At 38.7% G+C, this 22,426-nt stretch overlaps 1 protein-coding gene across 4 annotated transcripts in view; it reads left to right on the top strand.

The window, feature by feature from the left end:
* The window catches only part of CLIP4 (CAP-Gly domain containing linker protein family member 4), a 78,315-nt gene extending 55,889 nt beyond the window's left edge, over positions 1 to 22,426 (top strand). For 3 of the 4 annotated variants that reach the window (XM_005212978.4, XM_005212979.5, NM_001435014.1), the window contains exons 13-16: positions 3,155 to 3,278; positions 7,889 to 7,953; positions 17,267 to 17,339; positions 20,222 to 22,426. In XM_005212978.4, coding sequence (XP_005213035.1) covers positions 3,155 to 3,278; positions 7,889 to 7,953; positions 17,267 to 17,339; positions 20,222 to 20,543 — 584 coding nt within the window. In that variant the 3' untranslated portion in view covers positions 20,544 to 22,426. Of the gene's footprint in view, positions 1 to 3,154; positions 3,279 to 7,888; positions 7,954 to 17,266; positions 17,536 to 20,221 lie in introns of those variants that run through there. The other variant, NR_198885.1, reaches the window with a different exon arrangement.

Below are 22,426 nucleotides of genomic sequence, written 5' to 3'. Positions count from 1 at the left end.
AAATCAGTTGTTACTCTCCAGTTTCACTCTCACTGATTGCCAAGTGTGCTAAATAACAGAGAAAACATTTTAGGATTAGATTTGTGCTAAGCACAATCTTTGAAATGAGTGGATAATGAGTTCATTGCATATAGCTTTTAACAGAATGGCTTAGAGAGAAAAGCAAACAAAGAGATTCAAAGGGAGATGAAAAAGGTTTTGCGCACCCTGGGACCTTAAAGATGCATGTTTGTGTATTTATATATTCATTCCAATCTAAACTTAATACTGCGTTTCCTAAAGTGAAGATAATCTTTCTTTTGCATTTTTGGTGATTGTAATTTCAAATAGAAGCCAGTTGAATAAAACATTTGTATTTTTAAATAGCAATATGCTGTGTTGACACATGGTGGCATTGCAGGATTTTTTAGGAAAAGGTTACTGAGAACATTGATTTTTTTTAAAAAAAGTGTGTAGCCTTCTGTCAGGAACTCTGAAAGATCTGAGATTTTACCCTATTTGCAAGATGGATGACCACAGTTCCATCGATGCTGGCAGAAGATGGTAGACTCCTGGGTCAGAGACAGAGAACCTCAGTGCTCTCATCAATAGTGGTGGCTAGAGTGGCAACATTTTCTTCTGTTGATTTCCTGGGCCCCAGTTCCCAGAGAGTAAGATAGGGAGGAGAGCCAGGCGACCCCAGTATACCCAGGAGTTGGTGCTGCAGGAGAGGAGCCCCAGGCTTAAGCAATCTGAACCTTTATAGAGACAGTAAGTATACCTGTCCTCTTGTCAGGGGAGGCCGTCTCCATCTCCCAAGACTGTCTTCTCTACAAACATCTGTAGACACATGGTCAGCACCTGTCTCCATAAGACATGGACAGAGAATGGTCTCCTAGCACATTCTCGTTTCATTAGTACAATTTATAATTGCAGTCCAGTTACTAATTGATTGGGGATGGGCTGTGTGTTTTATAATTCATGTCCCTTGAAATAGTAGTAGTAACTGAGGTAGTAACTTAGGTAGTAACTGAGATTAGTTAGAATGTTCTTTATATGGTTCTCAAATAAAAATTTAGAAATCCCAAAGGTAGTTTATTTTTCCACAGTCACCATGTCTTCTCAGTTTCCTTTCTCTGGTTTTGTTAAACAAGGCTTGAATGGTTTGATTCATTTGGACACGATTGTTCTTAGGTTGACTTTTAAGTTTTGAACTCCTAGTAAAGAGCATTTAGGGCTTCCCAGGTGGGACAATGGTAAATAATCCATCTGCCAATGCAGGAGATGCAAAAGACAGGGGTTAGATCCCTGGGTCAGGAAGATTCCCTGGAGTAGGAAATGGTAACCCACTCCATTATTCTGGCTCTTCCAGTGGAAGAGCCTGGTGGGCTACAGTTTTCCATGGGTTGCAAAAAGGTGGACACGACTGAGTGACTGAGCACACACAGAACACTTAGAAATTTGAAAAGTAATGATCAGATATTGGACTTGAGTTTGAGCAAACTCTGGGAGATACTGGAGGACAGAGAAGCCTGGTGTGCTGCAGTCCATGAGGTGGCAAAGAATTGGACACGACTTAGCGACTGTACAACAAATAAACAGTATAAAAACTGGAGATTTTTTGTTAAAGTCCTTCTGCCCTGTCAGAAAGTAGTAGGATATATTTCTTGTGGCCTCAAAATGTAGATCAGTCAGTTCTATAGAACTTTCTACCTCTGAAGGAAAGGTGCTGGTTGCGTGGGGCGATGTCCATCCTCACCACTGCTAGGCAGTGTGTGAGTCACGCTTGTTAACACTTGCTGTGATGCCTTCCTGCTGTGTGCTGTATACTTGCAAGAGGTATACACTACATACTTCTAGAGGTATGTAGTGATTGGTATATTAAAACGGGAAAATGTACAAATTATATAGGAAAGCATCAAAGGCAGGAGGATATAAAACTTGGAAAATTGTAACTGTGGCACTCAGAAATAACAACGGCAACCAGAATAACCTGGTTTAATGACATTCAGAAATGCAGTGCCCGGCATTAGTATGGCCAAGCAGTAGGTCTGTATACATCTCGTTGGACCTGTGCAGAGTAGGTTGTTTCAGTATAGAAGACTATCACATGCCTTATACTAGTCTTTCCAGTTCAAACTCCAATATCGGAAATCGACTCAAGTGTCATCATTTTGAATATAAGAGGAAAAAAAAGTTAAGAACTTCTGGATTGTCATTTTAGAGGTTATATAATTGACTCTCTGCATTATTAATCTGAAGGAAACAATATTCCGTATTTTGTCATTTGTAGCAAATTTCTCAATATCCATACCTTTATTTGATACTGCTTCTGAGAGACCAAATAAAATCATTATTGTATTCTCCTTTTAAATAAGAAATGAATGGACTGTTGGGTATGTTTAACTAATCTGGAGGTACCTTCATCCAGAGGCAGTACTCTAGGAGTCTATGTCCATTTATTTAATATTTGCTGCACTAAAAGCAACCTCACTGTTTTAATTTTATGCTCTCTGGAAAAGGAAATCCCATTACTCTCCTCAGAGTGCCCTTTTAAATACTTGAAAGCCTTTTAGAAAATTCTTCCTATTAGCTAACCTAAATCTTTTAGGTTAAAAATGATTTTTTTTGTCCCATCTTGGGTGGGGAAAAAAATGAAAGAAAAAGAGTCACCGTGAAGTCTAGCCATTTTCCATATCGTTTTTGTCCCTCTTTAATTATTTAAGAACTGTTTGTGGTATTCTCATGTTGGGAGAGTGAAATGAAAAGACCATGTTCTTTTATGACTTATGCGTCTCAATATTACGCTCCATTGTTCCCATCTCAGACTGTATTACCAAGTTAAGGACGGTTTCTTATTGTAGCTTTTAGATATATTTTGGTCAAACACTACTTGCATAATAGCTAATCCTTGCCAAATTTGTGTTTGTGCATTTTGTCTTCCTTAATGTACAACTCTGCAATTATGCTTGTGAAATGTTTTTCTGGTTCATTTCTGAAACTTTCAAATTTTGTTTTATAATTTTATTGTTTGAAGGCTTAATGATCACAATGATCTTCCATCACTTTGGTCATATGTGAGAATGTTAAGCCATCTAGACTGTGGGTTTGTGTAATAACATAACAGTTTTGGATAAAGTACAGATGCTTTTAAAATCCAGTATTCTTGTTCTAGGATATTGGTACGGGATAGAGCTTGAGAAACCCCATGGCAAGAATGATGGTTCAGTTGGAGGTGTGCAGTATTTTAGTTGTTCCCCAAGATATGGAATATTTGCTCCCCCATCCAGGGTTCAAAGGTGAGAAAAAATGAAATTTACATTATTAACAAGAACTTTTTGTAATGCGCAGTGAGTTAGAGTCATTAATTCTATATGAAAGATATGCACTAACTACAGACTATGTCTTCTTTCAACGGGTTAACCAACCACCTTCTTCAGAGGGTAGGCTCATGGTAGCTAAATTTGCTTTGCTGAGGATTTGCAGTTTTAAAAACCTCCTTTATTCCTCATTTGCAAACCCTATGAGTATGTGTAGGCTATTAGGAGTGGTGTTTGCTGCTCAGAACAGTGAGAGCAGCAAGCTTAATCTGTCATGCAAACAAAAGTGAAAATGCTCTCTGATTGCTTCAGTCACATCCTAACTACATTAAATTTCCTGCCAGCAGGCACCCCATTCATTCTCCTACAAACCTAATGGAAGCAAAATGGCTTTTTCCTGATTTCTTTAGTTTTCAAAAATAGATAGGCAGTACATCTTTGGGGGGAAGTGAAGCTTCAAGTATTTATATATAATATACCTCCTCGGTGTTTCTTCTGAAGATAGTACACTTTTGCTCCAGCTCACTCTGGCTTTTAAAAAACAAGTTGAGCAGAAACAAGTCCTTATGAAATTCCAGGTACACTGTGTGAAATGACTTAATGTGCTGAAAGAAGTTGGCTGGATATCTTTAAATAGGCAGTAACACGTATGGTACAATCACATTCATGAGACTAGACCTGCCATCTCAACCTGCAAGTCCTGTCTCATCCCCTTCCAACTGGACTGTGTGACTGCCTCCTGGCAAATTTAACAGTTTTCATATCCATTTTCTTTCTCATTTTTTAAAATTGAATAGTTACATATAGTTTTTGTATTCCTTTCCTTCTTCTATGATGTACTTGATATAACCCTTTTCTTGTTATTTATGATTTTATAACATTTAACTTGTAATGCTTTGCAGTTATAAGTTAACTGCAAAGAACTTGACTAAGTACCCTCAGTTAAATGTTTTGTTTGATTCTAATACATATTTAGTCAGGTAAACTAGAAAAGAATAACTGCCGATGGTCCCTGACTTACAGTGGTTCAGCTTACAATTTTTAGACTTTATGATGGTGCAAAAGTGGTAAGAATTCAGTAGAAACTGTACTTCAGATTTTGAATTTTCATCTTTCCCTGGGCTAGCTGTACATAGTATGATACAGTCTCATGAGGCTGGGCAGGGCAGCAGCTGCAGCTCCCAGTCAGCCCTGTGATCATGAAGGTGAACAACCCAGGCACCTACGACCCTTCTGTACCCACACAACCGTTCTGTTTCTCACTTTAAGTACAGTATTCAATAACTTAAATGAGACATTCAATGCTTGATTGTAAAGTAGGCTTGGTGTTAGATGGTTTTGCCAGGGTGTAGACTCATGACAGTGTTCTGAGCATGTTTAAGGTTGACTAGGCTAGGTGATGGTGTCCAGCAGGTTAGATGTATCAAATGCATTTCAACTCAAGATGGGTTCGTCGGGACATAACCCCATAGTAAGCTGAGGAGGATCTCTACAAACATTTACTGAGCATTTAATGAGTGGTGGGCTCTGTACCATGTACTTCATCAATTTCCCCCAGACCTATGAGATATAAGGTATTACGATTATTCCTATTTTGCAGGTAAAGAAAAGTTTCACGAGATACAGTAACTGCTAAAGTCATGTAGCTGGTGTAGGGGATGAAAAACTTGTCCCATACCATCTTATGTTCACTAACTGGAGGGGGCGGAGTCTGTGAATTAAACTGACAACAGATAAACAGAAGAAAAGGCATAGCATTTATTAAATGTTAACTTTACATGCATGGGGGAATCACAGAAAGTGATGAAAGCCCGAAGAAATGGTGACATTGGAGAATTTATAGACCATCTTAATGGGGGAAGGGAAGGGGGGCGGAAAGGCCGCTTATGGGAGAGCAGATGATGTTAGGGAAGATCAGTGGGCCTTTAGGAAAGTGGATGGGAATGTGATAGTCTGTGACAGTGTCTGTCTGGGTGTGGTGTTAACTCCCCATCTCCTCTCCTGTGATGCAAGTCAATCTTCCATGCTTGATGAAATTCTGGGGAGGGGATTTATGACAATTGAGTTCTTCTTTGGGAAGATCTGTTTTAGGCAGATAACGGGAGTTCAGAGAAAGCCTCTTTTTGTAATTGTTTATTCTCGAATGTCTTTAGCCCAAAATAATCCCTTGTGCTAGAGCAGCCTGTTTGGGGTAAGGTATTTTGATCTCCCACACTAGTTAATGGTGGAGCTGGACTCAGCCCAGGTTTATTTCTTTGCTTTTTCCTAAGCCCTTGCTTTTAGACAGTTTGCAGGGGGGCTTTTGGTAGTTATTTTATAAATAAAGAAAAAGAGGCAGTAGCTGATGGCACTTAGATGTGCTGGCACTATTTTAAGTGCTTTATATGTATCGTTTAGTCTTCTGTAGCAATCCTGTGTGTCAGGTACCATAACTATCCCTATTTCACAAGTGGGAAAATAAGGCACAGAAAGATTAAGTGAGGTGTGCAATTGTGCCCAGGGCCCAAGTGAAGATTTGAGCCCAGAGAGTTTAGTGTAAGAATCTGTGCTCTTAACCATTATCCTGTTATGGTTAAGAGAGGCTCAATGACTTTCTTCAGGACCTATATCTTATAAGTGATTGATTTGGGAATAAAATCCATACTGAGTCACCAGTCAGTCTTCTGGGTTCTTATATTACTTTGAACAAATCTTCATTAACATATTGCTACAGTCTCTTAAAAGTTTGCTTTGTCTCCTAGTCATGAGGACTGGGCTTCTCTGTTTCCTATTTGACTACCCGAGGAATATAGTTTGGCATATTGTGCACGCAGTAAATGTTGACCAGCTTTCATTCAGTGTCTTTTATGCTGTAACAGCTTTCTTCCCTGTTATATTGTGAAGCCACTTTCTCCAAGTTTTAACTTCTTTTTCTTGCTTTGTTTATAGAACACACATTTTTTGCTTGCTTTCTTTTTTTTTTGGCATCTATTTGGTCTTCTTTAAGGTGATTCACTTAAAAGCAGCCCCCTCGTCTTAGACGAAGCACGGCTCTCTCTAAATGAACTGCTGTCTCCAACCAGCTGTCTTCCTGTCATCTTCTGATTGTCTCATTCATCATCATCAAATACTATTAAGTGTCTTTTAGCACTTTGTGCTGTGCTCGGCATTCTATAAGCGAATAAAACAGACATGATGCCTGATTTTGAGGAGTTTCTAATTTAAACCAGCTTGGGAGCTCTTTAACAATCACACTGATCTTCATGAAGGGACTCCTGAGAACAGTTGTTAATCACATAGTGACCAATCACAACCTCACCTTGCATCACTCTCCTCCCCAGATTGTTGCTGGCCTTTTTTTTTCTTAAAAAAAACAAAACAAAACATTTCCATTAAAAAAATGTGCCCCTGTCCCAGAATCTTTGCACATATTACTTGCTTTGCTTGTATGGCTTTCTACTATCACCCAACTATCGTCTAGCTAATTCCTTTTCTTCTATCAACATATATAAAAGCCAGTATTTCTTTAGAGAAATTCTGAGACTCAGTGACTAGATCTAATCTCTCTCTCTCTCTCTTTTTTTTGCTCAAGTGGTTTTTTATCAGCATAGTATTAATTTTCTTATTCTTAGTTCATACCATTAGGTACTTCTTACTAATGAACTGATCACTTTTAGAATTAAGTTTTCAACTCTCCATCACAACTAAATTCAAGTATCTGTCTGCTTCATCAAGTCATATTCTTTGCATTCATTAGTCTTTCATTGATTGCTCTGTGTTATGTATCATGTAAAGATGATGCACGTGGATTGCAAGATGAAGTTACAATTAATGCAAGAGTTGCAGGATTTCTTTATGGTAACAAAGTGTGCTGCAACAAGTGATGGATAGAATGAAGACTTTTCTGGTTTAGGCCAGTAAACAGTTGAAAGAAAATGAGACTGTTATAGGATTGGCTTTTTAAAAATAAAGAATGATTTGAATATAAAAAAAATAGACCTGTAAAGAATATGTCCTTTATGATTGTGCTTAGAGTCAAGTATAACATAAAAGATGTTGGTTTTATAAGAAGAATCACATATATACACAGACTCAGCTGATGTATTTTTTCAATATAAAAATGTAATGTTTTTATAATTATAACCTAACATTTGTTATATTTAACGTAAAATAAATTTTCACTGTTTTTAGTTCCATCTTTGAAAATAAACCTCCAAACAAAGTTGGGCCCCTATTTGAAATGAATTCACTTGAAGCTGACTTTCTCTGTACTTGCTATCCTTATATAACAAGGACCTCTTCCGTCTGATTAGTGCCTGTCTCTGGTGCTAAATTGAAATTCACTTCTGGCTTATTAATAAATACTCAGTAAATGCTTGTCCAGCGAGTAAAACAAGAAATGACCATTGAATACATGTATATGTATGACTGAGTCCCTTCGCTGTCCACCTGAGACTATCATAGCATTGTCAGTTGACTGTACCCCAATATAAATCAAAAAGTTAAAAAAAAAATATAGCCATTGTTGTGAAACTCTCAGTTAAGTGCGAGTCTTAAATATGAAGACCAGCTGCTTCTACTTAGATTTGCATTCCTTCTTTTATTCACAGGGTAACAGATTCCCTGGATACTCTTTCAGAAATTTCTTCAAATAAACAGAATCATTCTTATCCTGGTAAGATTATGATTTTGTGTTCCTAGTAACTGTTTCTTTTCTTTTCCTTTATTGAACTTTTTTTTAAATTGTAAAGTGTATGTGTATATAGAAGAATGTATGAAATATATTTGTATAGCTATGTAATCATAAAGTGATATCTATTACCCACCCCATGGTCAAAGATGATTACCTGTGTGTCCTGAGTATTGCCCAGTCTCATCTGCCTCCCTTTTTCCTATACCCTGTCTCCAGGCTATGTATCTTGCATTGAATGTTGATTATTCCCTTGATTGTTTTTAATGTCTATCCATCATATATAGATGGCAGTGAATAATGTATGTTTAGTTTTGATTGTTGTTTACTATGTTGTGTAGAGGTGATGGTGGTTTAATTGCTAAGTCATGTCCAACTCTTTGTGACCCCATGGACTATAGCCTGCCAGCCTCCTCTGTTCATGGGATTCTCCAGGCAAGAATCCTGGAGTATGTTGCCATTCCCTTCTCCAGGGGATCTTTCTGACCCAGGGATCGAACCCAGGTCTCCCACATTGCAGGCAGATTCTTTACCATCTGAGCCGTCTGGGAAGTCATGCTATGTAATGTTCCATTAAAATATATTGTGCTTGTTTGCTAAGTCACTTTAGTCGTGTCTGACTCATTGTGACCCTATGGACTGTAGCCTGCCAGACTCCTCTGTCCATGGGGCAAGAATACTGGAGTGGGTTGCCATGCCTTCCTCCAGGGGATTGTCCCAACCCAGGGATTGAACCCACGTCTCTTATGTCTCCTGCACCGGCAGGCAGGTTCTTTACCTACCACTAGCACCATCTGAGAAGCCCTAAAATACATTATCCATTCTATATTTGAGTTATATCCTGTTTTTGACTATTCAGAAGCTATGCCATTGTACACATTTACAAAAGTTCCTCTAGGATTGCCAGGCATGGGATATCCCTATCTTCAGCCTTCCTAGTGTGTCAGACTGTCCACATGGGAATGGATGAGAGTCTCTGTCACTCCTCACCTCAGCAACAGTAGTCCCGTTTGATTTAGAAGTCTTTGCCCATCTGGAGAAGGCAATGGCACCCCACTCCAGTACTTTTGCCTGGAGAATCCCATGGATGGAGGAGCCTGGTAGGCTGCAGTCCATGGGGTCGCTAAGAGTCAGACACAACCGAGCGACTTCACTTTCACTTTTCACTTTCATGCATTGGAGAAGGAAATGGTGACCCACTCCAGTGTTCTTGCCTGGAGAATCCCAGGGACGGGGGAGCCTGGTGGGCTGCCGTCTATGAGGTCGCACAGAGTCGGACACGACTGAAGCGACGCAGCAGCAGCAACAGCAGCAGCCCATCTGAAGGATGCAGATGGCATCTCCTTGTGGTTTCAATTTGCAGTTTTCATATTACAAATGAAGTTGAGCCCGCTTCCATGTTTATGGACCACATACATTGCCTTGTTTATGACATACCTGTTCAGGTCTTCTGCTCATTATTTTTTTTTGAGGGGGGGGTTGGTTTGTTTTTATCTTATTAATTTGTAGGTTTCTTTATATATTTTGGGCACTAATATTTTGTCAGTTTTGTTTGTTGCAAGTATCTTTCTCCTTTTTTTGCCTTGTCTTTTGTCCCCTTTCCTTCCCTTTTTTGATGTCTTTTGATGAGCAGAAGCTTTTAATTTTTAAGTAGTCAAAATAGCAAACTTATGTTCTTCCTTATTTTGTGACTTGGCTTTTCGTTGTCTTAACAGTGTCTGTCATAGAGCAGAAGTTTTTAATTCTAATGAAGTCCAAGTTATCAGTTTTTTCTTTCATGACTAGTGCTTTTGGTTTTGTATTGAAAATGTCTTCACCAAACCCAAGGTTACCCTAATTTTCTCCTATCTTCTAGAAGTTTTATAGTTTTGTGTCTTACATTTATATCTGTGATTCATTGAGTTAATTTTTGTGAAAGGTGTAAGTCTATGTCTAGATTCTTTTTTTTTTTTTGGATGCAAATGTTGGTTGGTCCAGCATATTTGTTGACGAGACTATCTTTTCTCTGTTGAATTGCCTTTGCTCTTTTGTCAAAGAGCAGTTGACTGTTTGTGTGAGTCTATTTCTGGGCCCTTTATTCTGTTCTGTTGATCTGTTTGTCTTTTTCTTTACTAATACCACATTGTCTTGATTACTGTAGCTTTATAGAAATTCTTCAATTGTAGTAGTAGACTCTGATCATCTTCCTCAACTTAGTGTTGGTTATTCTGGGCTTTTTGCCTTTCTGTGTAAACATTGCAAATGGTTTGTTGATGGCTACAAAATAATTTGCTGGTATTTTCATTGGGATTGCATTGAATGTATAGATGAAATTGCAAAGAACTGATGGCTTAACAGTATTGAATTTTCCTACCCATTGATATATTTAGATCTTTGATTTCTTTTCATCAGTTTTATAGTTTTCCTAATGTAGATTTTTATATGCATTTTATTATATTTATACCAACATGGTTCTTCCATTTTGGTGTTAATGTCAGTGGTATTGCTTTATAGTAATTCTCTTTATCTTGTATCAGCCTTCTTGTGGTTAAGTATTTGTCTAAAAACTTTTTTTCTAGCCATTGCCTTAATCTTTCTATGTCTTCATGTTTTTGGAATATCTTCTAAATAGAATATAACTGGATTTTACTTTAAAAAAAAAGACAATCTTTGTCTCTTAATCTGAGAGTTTTATCTATTTGCATTCATTGTATAACTAATATATTTGGATATGTTATTTATTTTTTTCTAATATTTCAACTTTTTTGTCCTTAAATGTTTTCCTCTCTTGACTTCATTCTGTTTATATTCCTACCCTCTATTTTTCTCGTTTTGTTTTCTACTTGTATAAAAGTTATGCTCTATAAATATGCTTCATAGTAATTACTGTAGGTACTTTGACATACATGCTTAACAAAGCCTAAAGTAGATTATTATGTTTACTCTTTTCCAAATAATAGAAAATCCTTATAAATTGAGTTATTCTGTTTCTACTTTATTTTCCTCACAAATTTCACATTATTATAATAGTTTTTATATAATTGATATTTATTTAATTTGCTTATACATATTTACCAATATCTTCAATCATAAATCCTCTGAATTTCCTCTTGAAATCATTTTGTTTTTAACTCATTTGTATTCTTAAAAATTTCTTTAAGAAAAGGTCTATTGGTAGCAAATGCTCTCAGTTTTTAACTGTCTTTCCTAATGATAGTTTTACCAGGTAAAAATAAAAATTGATGGAATTTTTAGTTTGAAAGCTGTTTTCTCCCTGCACATTGACATTATCATTCTTCTGTTTTCTGTCTTCTGTCAGTGTTTTGAGGAGTCAGTTATGAGTCTGTCTAATCTGTACCATTGTAGGTGGTTTCAGTTCAGTCAGTCACTCAGTCATGTCTGACTCTTTGTGACCCCACGGACTGCAGCATGCTAGGCCTCCCTGTCCATCACCAACTCCCAGAGCTTACTCAAACTCATGTCCATCGAGTCGGCAATGCCATCCAACCATCTCATCCTCTGTTGTCCTCTTCTCCTCCCGCCTTCAATCTTTCCCAGCATCAGGGTCTTTTCCACTGAGTCAGGTCTTCGCATCAGGTGGCCACAGTATTGGAGCTTCAGCTTCAGCTTCAGCATCAGTCCTTCCAATGAATATTCAGGATTGATCTCCTTTAGGATGGACTGGTTGGATCTCCTTGCAGTCCAAGGGACTCTCAAGAGTCTTTTCCAGCACCACAGTTCAGAAGCATTAATTCTTCGGCACTCAGTTTTCTTTATAGTCCAACTCTCACATCCATCCATACGTGACTACTGGAAAAACCATAGCTTTGACTCTACTGACCTTTGTTGGCAAAGTAATGTCTCTTCTTTTCAATATGCTGTCAAAGTTGATCATCGCTTTTCTTCCAAGGAGCAGAATCTTTTAATTCATGGCTGCAGTCACCATCTGCAGTGACTTTGGAGCCCAAGAAAATAAAGTCTGTCTCTGTTTCTGTTGTTTCCCCATCTATTTGCCATGAAGTGATGGTAGATGTTTTATCTTCGCTTTTTGACTGCTTTTTAAGATCCTTTCTGTTTGCTTTATTTTGTACAGTTTTACTCTGATTGTGTCTAGGTGGAGACTTCCCTTTGTTTATTCTGTTTGGCATCTTGGGTCCTCCTGGATCTGGGAATTAGTATCTTTGATTTACTCTGTAAAATTGTTCATATTCTGAAAATATTTCTTTCTTCATGCTCTTTATTATGTCCTTCTGAAACTCTGATGAGTAGGATAGTCCAGTTTTTCACTTTTCCATGCCTAGTTTATATTTCTCAGAACTTTCTCTCTCTTGACTGCATTCTGGATATTTTCAGAGTTACCTTTCTGTTTCTTTCTTCTGCTGTGCTTATACTACTGCCTAATTCAGCCACAAAGGTTTTTAATTATAAATTTTTCATTTGTTTTCTTTTTGTAAGTCTGTATGGTTGTTACTTATTGTCACTTATTATTTTCCTTTTTTTCCAAGATTTTTTCTTTTATGTTATTAAGCATTTTAAATATTATTACCTTTTATGTTTAATATTTCAATATCTGAAATCTTTGTGAGTCTGATTCTGCCATCTATTTCTGTTGAGCCTAACTTGTGGCACTTTCTTTCCTTGTGAGTTTTGTAATTTATTGTGAAATACTTATTTTACCTACTTAGAATTTAATATATGGAAATTCTCTGAAGCCTGGGTTGATGCCTCTCAAGAAGATTATACAGGCATATCTTGTTTTATTGTGCTTTGCTTTTTTTGTGCTTTTCAGATATTATCTATATATGTGTATATATATATATTTTACAAATAGAAGGTTTGTGGTAACCTGCCTTGAGCAACTCTCTCAGCATCATTTTTCAAACAGCATTGTGCTTACTTTATGTCTCTGGGTTGCATTTTAACCCAGAGACAGGGGTTAAATTTGAAGTTTTAAACTTTTTTAACATTAATTTTTTTTAAGTTTCATTTTTGGCTGTGCTGGTCTTTGCTGCTACACAGGCATATCTCTAGTTGTGGCAGACGGGGGCTTCCCATTGTGGTGGCTTCTCCTGCTGTAGAGCTCAGGCTCTAGGCTGCGTGGGCTTCAGAGGTTGCAGCACATAGGCTCCCAGGTTCTAGAGCACAGGCTCAATAGTTGTGGTACATGGGCTTAGTTGCTACGTAACATGTGGCAGCTTCCCAGACCAGGTATTAAACCCATGTTTCCTGCATTGGCAGGCTGATTCTTTACTACAGAGCCACCAGGGAAGCCCCAGACTTTTTTGTTATTATGATATTTTTTGTGGTGGATCTGCAATCAGTAATCTTTGACATTGTTTTGAGGCATGGTGAACCTCGTTCATATAAAACGGCAAACCTGATCAATAAATCAACAAAGGTCCGTCTAGTCAAAGCTATGGTTTTCCCAGTAGTCATGTATGGATGTGAGAGTTGTACTATAAAGAAAGCTGAGTGCCAAAGAATTGATGCTTTTGAACTGTGGTGTTGGAGAAGACTCTTGAGAGTCCCTTGGACTGCAAGGAGATCCAACCAGTCAATCCTAAAGGAGATCAGTCCTGAATATTCATTGAAAGGACAGATGCTGAAGCTGGAATGCCAATACTTTGGCCACCTGATGTGAAGAACTGACTCATTTGAAAAGACCCTGATGCTGGGAAAGATTGAAGGTGGGAGGAGAAGGGGACGACAGAGGATGAGATGGTTGGATGGCATCACCGACTCAATGCTCATGAGTTTGAGTAAACTCTGAGAGTTGGTGATGGACAGGGAAGTCTGGCGTGCTGCAGTCCATGGGGTCACAAAAAGTCGGATACAACTGAAACGACTGAACTGAACTGAATCGATACATGTTGTTGTTCTGACTTGCTCCACAACTGGCTGTTACTCCATCTCGTTCCCCCTTCTTGGGCCTCCCCATCCCCTGAAAACCAACAGTATTGAAAGTAGGACAATTAAGAACCCTACAACGGCCTCTGAGTGTTCAAGGGAAAGGAAAAGTCTCATGTCACCCACTTTAAATCAAAGGTTGGAAATGATTACAGTTAGTGGGGAAGGCACGTCAAAAGCAGAGATAGGTCAGAAGCTGGCCTTTTGTACCAACGGTTAGCCGTGTTGTGACTGCAGAGGAAAAGTTCTTGACGGAAACTAAAAGTGCTACTTCAGAGAGCACACAGATGGTAAGAAACAACCTTATTGCTGATGCAGAGAAAGGTTTAATGGTCTGGAGAGATCAAAGCAGCCACAACATTCCCCGAAGCCGAAACCTAATCCAGAGCAAGGCCCTAACTCTCTTCAATTCTGTGAAGGCCGCAAGAGGTGAGGAAGCTGCAGAAGAAAAGATTTGAAGTCAGAAGAGGTTTGTTTATAAGGTCTAAGGAAAGAAGCCATTTCCATAAGATCAAAGCACAAAGTGAAGCAGCCAGCGCTGATGTAGACGCTGAAGCAAGTTACCCAGAAGATCTGGCTAGCTCATTAATGAAAGCGGCTCCACTAAACAGTGGGTTTTCAATGTAGACATGGGTACATATGTGTGCTCAGTCGTGTCCAACTCTTTGCAACCCCATGGACTGTAGCCCACCAGGCTGCTCTGTCCATGGGATTTTTCCAGGGAAGAATACTGGAGTGGATTGCCATTTCCTCCTCCAGGGGACCTTTCCGACCCAGGGATTGAACCCATGTCTCCTACATTGGCAGGCAGATTCTTTACACTGAGCCACCTGGGAATCCCTCAATGTAGATGATATAGTCTTGTATTGGAGAAGATGTCATCTAGGACTTTCACAGCTAGAGAGGAGAAGTCAATGTGAGGCTTCAAAGAAGGGGTAGCCTTTAAAAAGAAAGATTGATTTGGCTGCATCAGGTCTTAATTGTGACATGTGGGCTCTTTAGTTGTGGTATGAAAACTCTTAGTTGTGGCATGTGGGATCTAGTTCCTGGACCAGGATCAAATGAGGGCCCCCTGCATTGGAAGCTCAAAGTCTTAGCCACTGGGCCATCAGGGAAGTCTAGGCTGACTTTCCTGTTAGTGGCTAATGCAGTGGGTAACTGTTGAAGTCAGTGCTCATTTACCATTCTGAAAATCCTAGGGCCCTTAAGAATTACATTAAATCTACTCTGTCTGTGCTCTATAAATGGCACGATAAAGCCTGGAGGACAGCACATCTATTTATAACGTGGCTTACTGAATATTTTAAGCTCACTGTTGAGGCCTATTGCTCAGAAAAAAAGATTCCTTTCAAAATATTACTGCTCACTGACAAAGCACTTGGTCACCCAAGAGCTCTGATGGACATGTACAATAAAATTAATGTTGTTTTCATCCTATGAGTCAAGGAGTCATTTTGAGACTTCCAACTCTTAGAATTTAATAAATTCTTTTCATAAAGCTATGGCTACAAGAGATAGTGATTCTTCTCTTAGATCTGGGCAAAGTTCATTGAAAACCTTCTGGAAAGGATTCACCACTTTAGGTGCCATTAAAAATATTCATGATTCATGGGAGGAGGTTCAAATATCAACATTAATGGAAATTTGGCAGAAGTTGATTGTAGCCCTCATGAATGACTTTGAAGGGTTCACAACTTCAGTGGAGGAAGTAACTGGACATGTGGTAGAAATAGCAAGAGAGCTAGAAATGGAGCCTGAAGATGTGACTGAATTGCTGCAGTCTCATAATAAAACTTGAACAGATGAGGTATTGCTTCTTATGGATGAACAGAGAAAGTGGCTTGTTGAGGGGGAATCTACTTCTGGTGAAGATGCTGTGAAGACTGTTGAAATGACGATAAAGGATTTCAAACAGTACATAAACTCAGTTGGTATAGCAGCAGCAGGGTTTGAGTGGATTGACTCCAATTTTGAAAGAAGTTCTCCTGTGGGTAAAATGCTATAAACAGGCAGGCTGCACAGAGGAATCATTTGTGGAAGAGTCAATCGATGTGGCAAGCTTCATTGTTGCCTTATTTTAAGGAACTGCTGCAGCCACCCCAATTTTTAGCACCCTTCACCCTGATCAGTCAACAGGCATCAACATCGAGGCAAGACCTTCCACCAGCAAAAAGACTGTGACTCACTGAAGGCTCAGATGATGGATAGCAGTATTTAGCAATAAGGTATTTTTAAATTAAGGTACATGCATTTTTTTAAAGACATAATGGTATCACACACTACGGTGTAGTGTAAACTTTTATATATGCTGGGAAACCAAAAAGTCTGTGACTCACTTTGTTGAGATATTTGCTTTATTGTGGTGGTCTGGAACCGACCCTGCAGTATCTCTGAGGCACGCCTGTATTTACTTCTGCCAGTTGCCTACAAGGCACTGCCAACTTTAGTCTACATTCTCTGCAGTGTTGTTGCCTTTATATTACTCAGATAAAATGAACTTGCCTTCTGCAAGGTAGGGTTGACACAGGCTGCTTTCCTTTGTGTTCATCTGAGTGGTGCTTCATTTTGTTTCTCGTTTAACTTTATACTGAGGGTGAGCTGCTGAAGACCCTCACTTTTGTCAGAACCCCATCTTGGCAGGCCCCAGGTTCTCCAGAAGGCAGTCTAGTCCTGGGGTACAGGGTGATGGATTGTTTGGGGGGAACCTCTCATGGTTTCTCTTTTTGGTTTTTGGCCTTTTTGGAATTGTGCCACTTGTATGAGCTCAACAGTATTTTTCTTTCTTTCTTTTTTTTAAAGATTATTGTTGTTTAAAATTATACTTGCTTCATTCAAGAGATTGATTGAGCACATCTGGTGTGCTGTAACTGCCAGAATTGGAAATCCCATTATTTTTTAAACACATCTTTTAAAAATTTTACCTTTTGTGAAGTCTCTCTTTTTTTTTTTAAAAAGAACTCTGTCATTTGGAGATGCCAAAACCCAGAAGCTCTGAAATTGATTGTTCACAATATATTTAGTAGTAGTGTTTTTAAAACCATTTTAATCCTATTTTTAAAATGTGATTTATCAAGATTATAATATTTGAGAGTAAAAAGATTCAACTCTATCAATATATAATCTGATTTTATTTGGTATTCAGGAAAGTTTATAATAAAAACTTCCAAAAGTAATGTCATGATCTTGCCTTATTCATGTAGTGCATGGTTTGATGAGAAAGGTAAAATAGCAGTTGTCAAGAAATCTACACTCATGTTACACTCCACATGCACTTATTTTCTTTTCTGTCTGTTTTCAGAGAACCATTTAGTAAAATAGAAGTCTATAGAAGAAATGATAAAAGATAGCTTTTAACAAGAACTGCGAATTTGTGATTTATTTTTCCTCTTCTGACCTTGACTTTCATATTTAGGTTTTAGGAGAAGTTTCAGTACAACTTCTGCTTCTTCCCAAAAAGAGATTAACAGAAGAAATGCTTTTGCCAAGTGAGTATTAAGAAGATTTAGAAAAACATCTTTGAAGATGAATATGACAGGATTCTGTGAAGGAAGAAAAGTAGAGTTTTGTATCTTTTACATTGCATGGTAGAATTTTAACACCTAGGAGAAAAGGTGTGATGAGTGTGTCAGTGAGAAGAATTCTTTGTCCCTCCTTTGCAAGCTCAATTAAAAATGTCACCAATGACTGAAGGTAGTATCCTGAATATATTTTCAAAGAGGCTTAGTACTATTAATAAAAGTTGGAGGAATTTACATTTTGTGTTATCTTTGAATAGGGTGGATTGATTTTACACTCTGTTTACTTAATTAGAGAATTGACTTATTTTGGGGAGTCCATAATAGAAATGTCAGGCCTATTTGCATAAGGTAATCTTACTATTATTTTAAAAAATATTCCTGCTTCCTCTTGTATAATATACTGCTGAAAAGGCTTTTATTGTTGTTTCTTTGTAGATAGAATCTCCTTTTTCTCTTTCTCATTTGTATTTATTTCCCCCAGACACACTTTATTTCGTGGGTAGAATAGATAACTTAACAGATAACTATTAAGTTATCTGAAACTTTCAGAAACTTAAAAAAGTTTTTTTTTGAGGAATATGAGGCTCTTCTAGACTGATTGGGTTAAGGAGTTTATTATTTTTTTCAATTTTAAATTCTTCCAGTTACTCTATGAACTGCGCCCTGGGGGGCAGAGGGGAGCGTCTAGCTGAGTTAGGGACATGCACTAGTCATGGGGTCCTCAAAGCCACCTGGAATTACAGCCCATGCATCAGAACTTAGCAAACAGATGAGCATCAGTCAGGTGGTTTGTGTAATCAGATGGTCTGAAGTTACTGGGAAGCCTCACAGAGATCTGAGATTTGACGTGAGAACCCTGACGGGGACTGAGGCGCTACCAGGTACTATTTCATAGAGTTGGGTGGGTTTGGTTTGGTTTCTACCCCTTCCTCAAAACCTTTACCAATTGTGAGCTTTTGAAATTGGTCTCCTCACATGACTAGCTGAAAGAGTTTAAGGGCAATAACTTTATGCTCCAGTTTGTTGAAGATATTCAAGAGTTCTTAGGCAGAATGGAAGAAATTACTAAGAAGAGACAACCAGGATATAAAGGATTTCGAAGGGGGAGAGGTATCAAAATCAGTGTCAAGATGTTGGTGAGTGAAAGAGCATGACACAGAGAAACCAGGGAAGGAGAGAGAAATCTGAACCGTGGGGATGATACAGCAGGTATGGATACGTACAAGATGATGAGTTGACATGAGAAGAAAATATCAACACTTCTGTTGGTTTTCCTTGAAAATAAAAATAAAGGAAGCTTTACTCATCCTTCTACAGATTGACACTAGTACCTGTTTTTTTAAAAAAAACATACTCTTATTGAGGAAATATAATCAATTTAAAATGTAAATTTTGCCATATTATTATCTTTCAGCATTTTCTCAATTATTAATACTCATTGAGGTTGTGAGCAAGAGCCTGGCCTTTGTCCTTGGATAGCTTGGATCTGAACACCAGCGCTCCTCTTTGCCACCTCTCTGACCTTATGCAAATAGCTTAACTTTTAATTCCTCACTGGTTTGGGTGAGGTTGGATGAGATAATGTATGTGTTTGGCACATAGTAAGTGCTCAGGAAGTGGTAGATACTGTCACGTGAAATTCAGAGTAATTTCATCAAGTTGCCAAAAGACATCACTTTGGGGAGGATACACACACACACATGTATTATGTATTTCTTTGTTAACTTTATCATTATATTTGTACATTCAACGTGGTAAATAATCTTTTTTTCCCTTTGCATTTTAAAACTCAGATTTATCAGATAGGACAGGTTTTTTACCTCAGTTTTCCTACCCAGAAAATTAGAGTGCTCTTCCTTTCTCCAGCATTAATAGGTAGAAGTATGTAGGAAGGAGACACGGTGTGTGATAATGTATTTAAAAATACAGAGAGTGAAATAAAATGGAAAACAAGCAGGACCCAGATTCTGCTCACATCAGGCTGCATGCAGTTTTGGTAACAGGTTCTTTGTTATCTCTACTGTGTGGCCAGGATAAGGGTTTCTCTTGGTGGAGAGATGGTGTGGATGGTGGGTGGATGGCTTCATGGTGGTGGTTTCTGGATGACTGTTTTGGGAGGTCTCAGGTTATAGAGCAACAAGATCCTGGTCATATTTCTATTTGGGGCAGGTTTCAGGATTAGCTACTTCCCAGGGACTGGAAGAAGCTCTGGGCAGTGCTGGCAGAAGGGCTTGTCTGGGCTGCATGTGGGTGCCTGGTGGTTGTGTCATCAGGTCATGTGGGTGGCAGGTGCTTGGAGGCAGTACCTTGTAAGTAATGTTTTGTTGTCGAGGAAAGGAGAGGAATCCTGTTCTAGGCAACTAAGATCCTTCTTGATGTTAGTGACAAGGGGGAGTGGCGAACCCTTAAATGTAACTGGAGTTCCTTCATAGAAGGTGTGTGTGTGTGTGTGTGTGTAGTTTCCAAAGCTGTGGATTCACAGTTTTTAAAAATGGTTTTCATGTAAAGAAATATTTGAAAGGTGAACAAAAGGTAATTTTAATTTACCACGGCCAAATACCAGGTTTCATTCTTTTTGCTTCATTAAATAGGTATAAAATGTGTGTGCACATACATAAATCGCTAGTGAAATCTTAAATCCAGATGAAGGTAGCATTAAAATAGCCCGAAGAGAAAAACTTTAAGCAACAGTATATCCTAATGTTGCTGCGTAGAATAGGAGAGATCCAGTTGTGAATGCCCAGTGTGCTGTTTGGTGAGTGACTTGTGGACCTGGCCTGGAGGGGAGCATGGCACACGGCGTCGCGCAGCTTCATGCTGAAGCATCTCCCTCGGTCCCCTGTGCGCAGGTCAAAGCCCACCCTGCACCGCAGCTGGAGCAGCAGCTCGACGGCCGGCGGCCTGGAGGGTAGCGTGAAGCTGCACGAGGGCTCCCAGGTCCTCCTCACCAGCTCCAACGAGATGGCCACCGTGAGGTACGTGGGCCCCACCGACTTCGCCTCAGGGATCTGGCTGGGCCTGGAGCTTCGAAGCCCCAAGGGAAAGAATGACGGGGCAGTGGGAGACAAACGCTACTTCACCTGCAAGCCCAACCACGGGGTCCTCGTGAGGCCCAGCAGAGTGACCTACCGGGGAATAAACGGGTCCAAGCTGGTGGATGAGAATTGTTGAGTTAGGCTTCTACATTGTTAAAATAAATGAGCTTACACACACAGACACACACACACACACACACACACACACACAAAGTCCATGACTAGTGGTTTACTTCACTTAGCCATTATTTAAAATTTGAAAATACAACTATCTTCATATAGACCATTATAACAATTCAGAGAGACCCCTTTAAAAAGCTTGAAATATGAACTGTAGGAATCATGGGTCTCTTAAAACAATATAAAACCAAGATTTTTTTTAAAAGCTTTTAAAGCTTTAGACCCAAGAAAATTCTTAAACTTGGGGAAAATGTGCCATGAGGTGACTGGCTGCTTTTGCGTCTCATTTTTGCACAGAAGAGTGGATTTTCCATGTACCATCATTGTGCAGGTTTTCACTAGCTTTGGTTAATGTTAAGACGTTCATGTGACCTTGTCTGGAGTTTTTCTTTCTTTCTGTACCATTGAGGACAAGGCGAGAGCAGCTGCATGATGTGCGTTTTTCTTGTCTTTGGGTTTCGTTATTTGCCCTTCTGGGAATGTCCCACCTACAGACACTTTAGAGCTGTGGGGGTAGATGGGCCCCCGGGGCTCTGGAGCTCAACCTCTGCTGCTGCGGGGTTCTGAAGCTGCTCTTCCTCACCTGGGTCATGAGCTAGCTGGTCACCAGACCGTCCAGCTAGAATGCAGGTCTCCCACCTGTGGCCTGGGCCCTTGCTGCTGCCCAGTGCGTCATCTCAGACCGTTCTTCTGTTGGTGACTGCCTCATCTGGAGGAGCTCCAAAATCCCATGATTAGGGTCATGAATTCAAGTCACAATTGGAACTATTTGCACATATTTAACTTCCTTATTAGACATATCTATAAAACACACACACGCGAAGCACTTTGAAAATAAAACATGATGCACTTTCCTCTGTGGAGAATTTGCCACCATTTCCTCTGGGGATGAAAAATATTAAAAAAAAGTATATTTAAGACAGAGCAAATTAAGATATGTTAAGAAGAATGTAGTAGCTATTCATTTAAATGGTTATGGTCTTCGGTGTTTTATTATTCATAAGATTGGTGTTGCCTTTGCTGTTGCTGCTGGTTTCATGTTTTCAATTGTTGCAGAATTCAGCCTGTTATAAAGCTGCGGAGCTGTAACATGTCTTTATTTTCCTTTTGAGTACATGTTAACAAACTAAGCTTCATGATAGAGTGATATAATAATGCAAAACATTTGTGTTGTGGATATGTATTGAAGTTTGTCCTATATGTACAAAGATTTATCTTTTATCATAGATATTCAGACTCTAAACTACCACAGAAATATCAGAGCAGTTTGCTTTATAAGATAAAAAGCATCCTTCAAAATGGAGCTTGCTTTGTGCTTTAGAAAGAATACATTGAACTATTTTGCAATATACTGTTTAAAATCTAAATTCTGTTGCTTTGCTGCCTTTTTTAAAAAAGTATGAAATTACAAATATTGCTAGAGCTATTTTCCTGAAATACATTTGCAAAGTAAGGCTGCTTTATAATCAAGGAATATTTTTGATTGAAGAAAGTGACTGTACTATGATTCAAAAGTAAACTTATTTTATTATATAGTTTATTTCTTAAAAACTCTATTTATATCTTACCATGAAATCCATGACTACACTGAACTTGGGTGTCCATAATTCTTCCTCTTAAATGGAAAACCCTATAAGTTAGTAACAGTAATGTCAACACTGAATTTATTTTGAGGTTAGAGAACCAGTTGTTCTCATATTTAGATTAGGATTATTAAATCCATGTAATGTGTATGTTTACATATACTATACATAAAAATTAGGTGTTTTCATTTGTGTTTTGCTTCTGTCATTCAAAGTTCCCATCTTGAACATTAATAAAAAGGGAAGCTGGTTTGGA

The sequence above is a fragment of the Bos taurus genome, chromosome 11 (assembly GCF_002263795.3).
Source record: "Bos taurus isolate L1 Dominette 01449 registration number 42190680 breed Hereford chromosome 11, ARS-UCD2.0, whole genome shotgun sequence".
Lineage (NCBI taxonomy): Eukaryota > Metazoa > Chordata > Mammalia > Artiodactyla > Bovidae > Bos > Bos taurus.
This window is presented reverse-complemented; position numbering and strand designations above follow the sequence as displayed.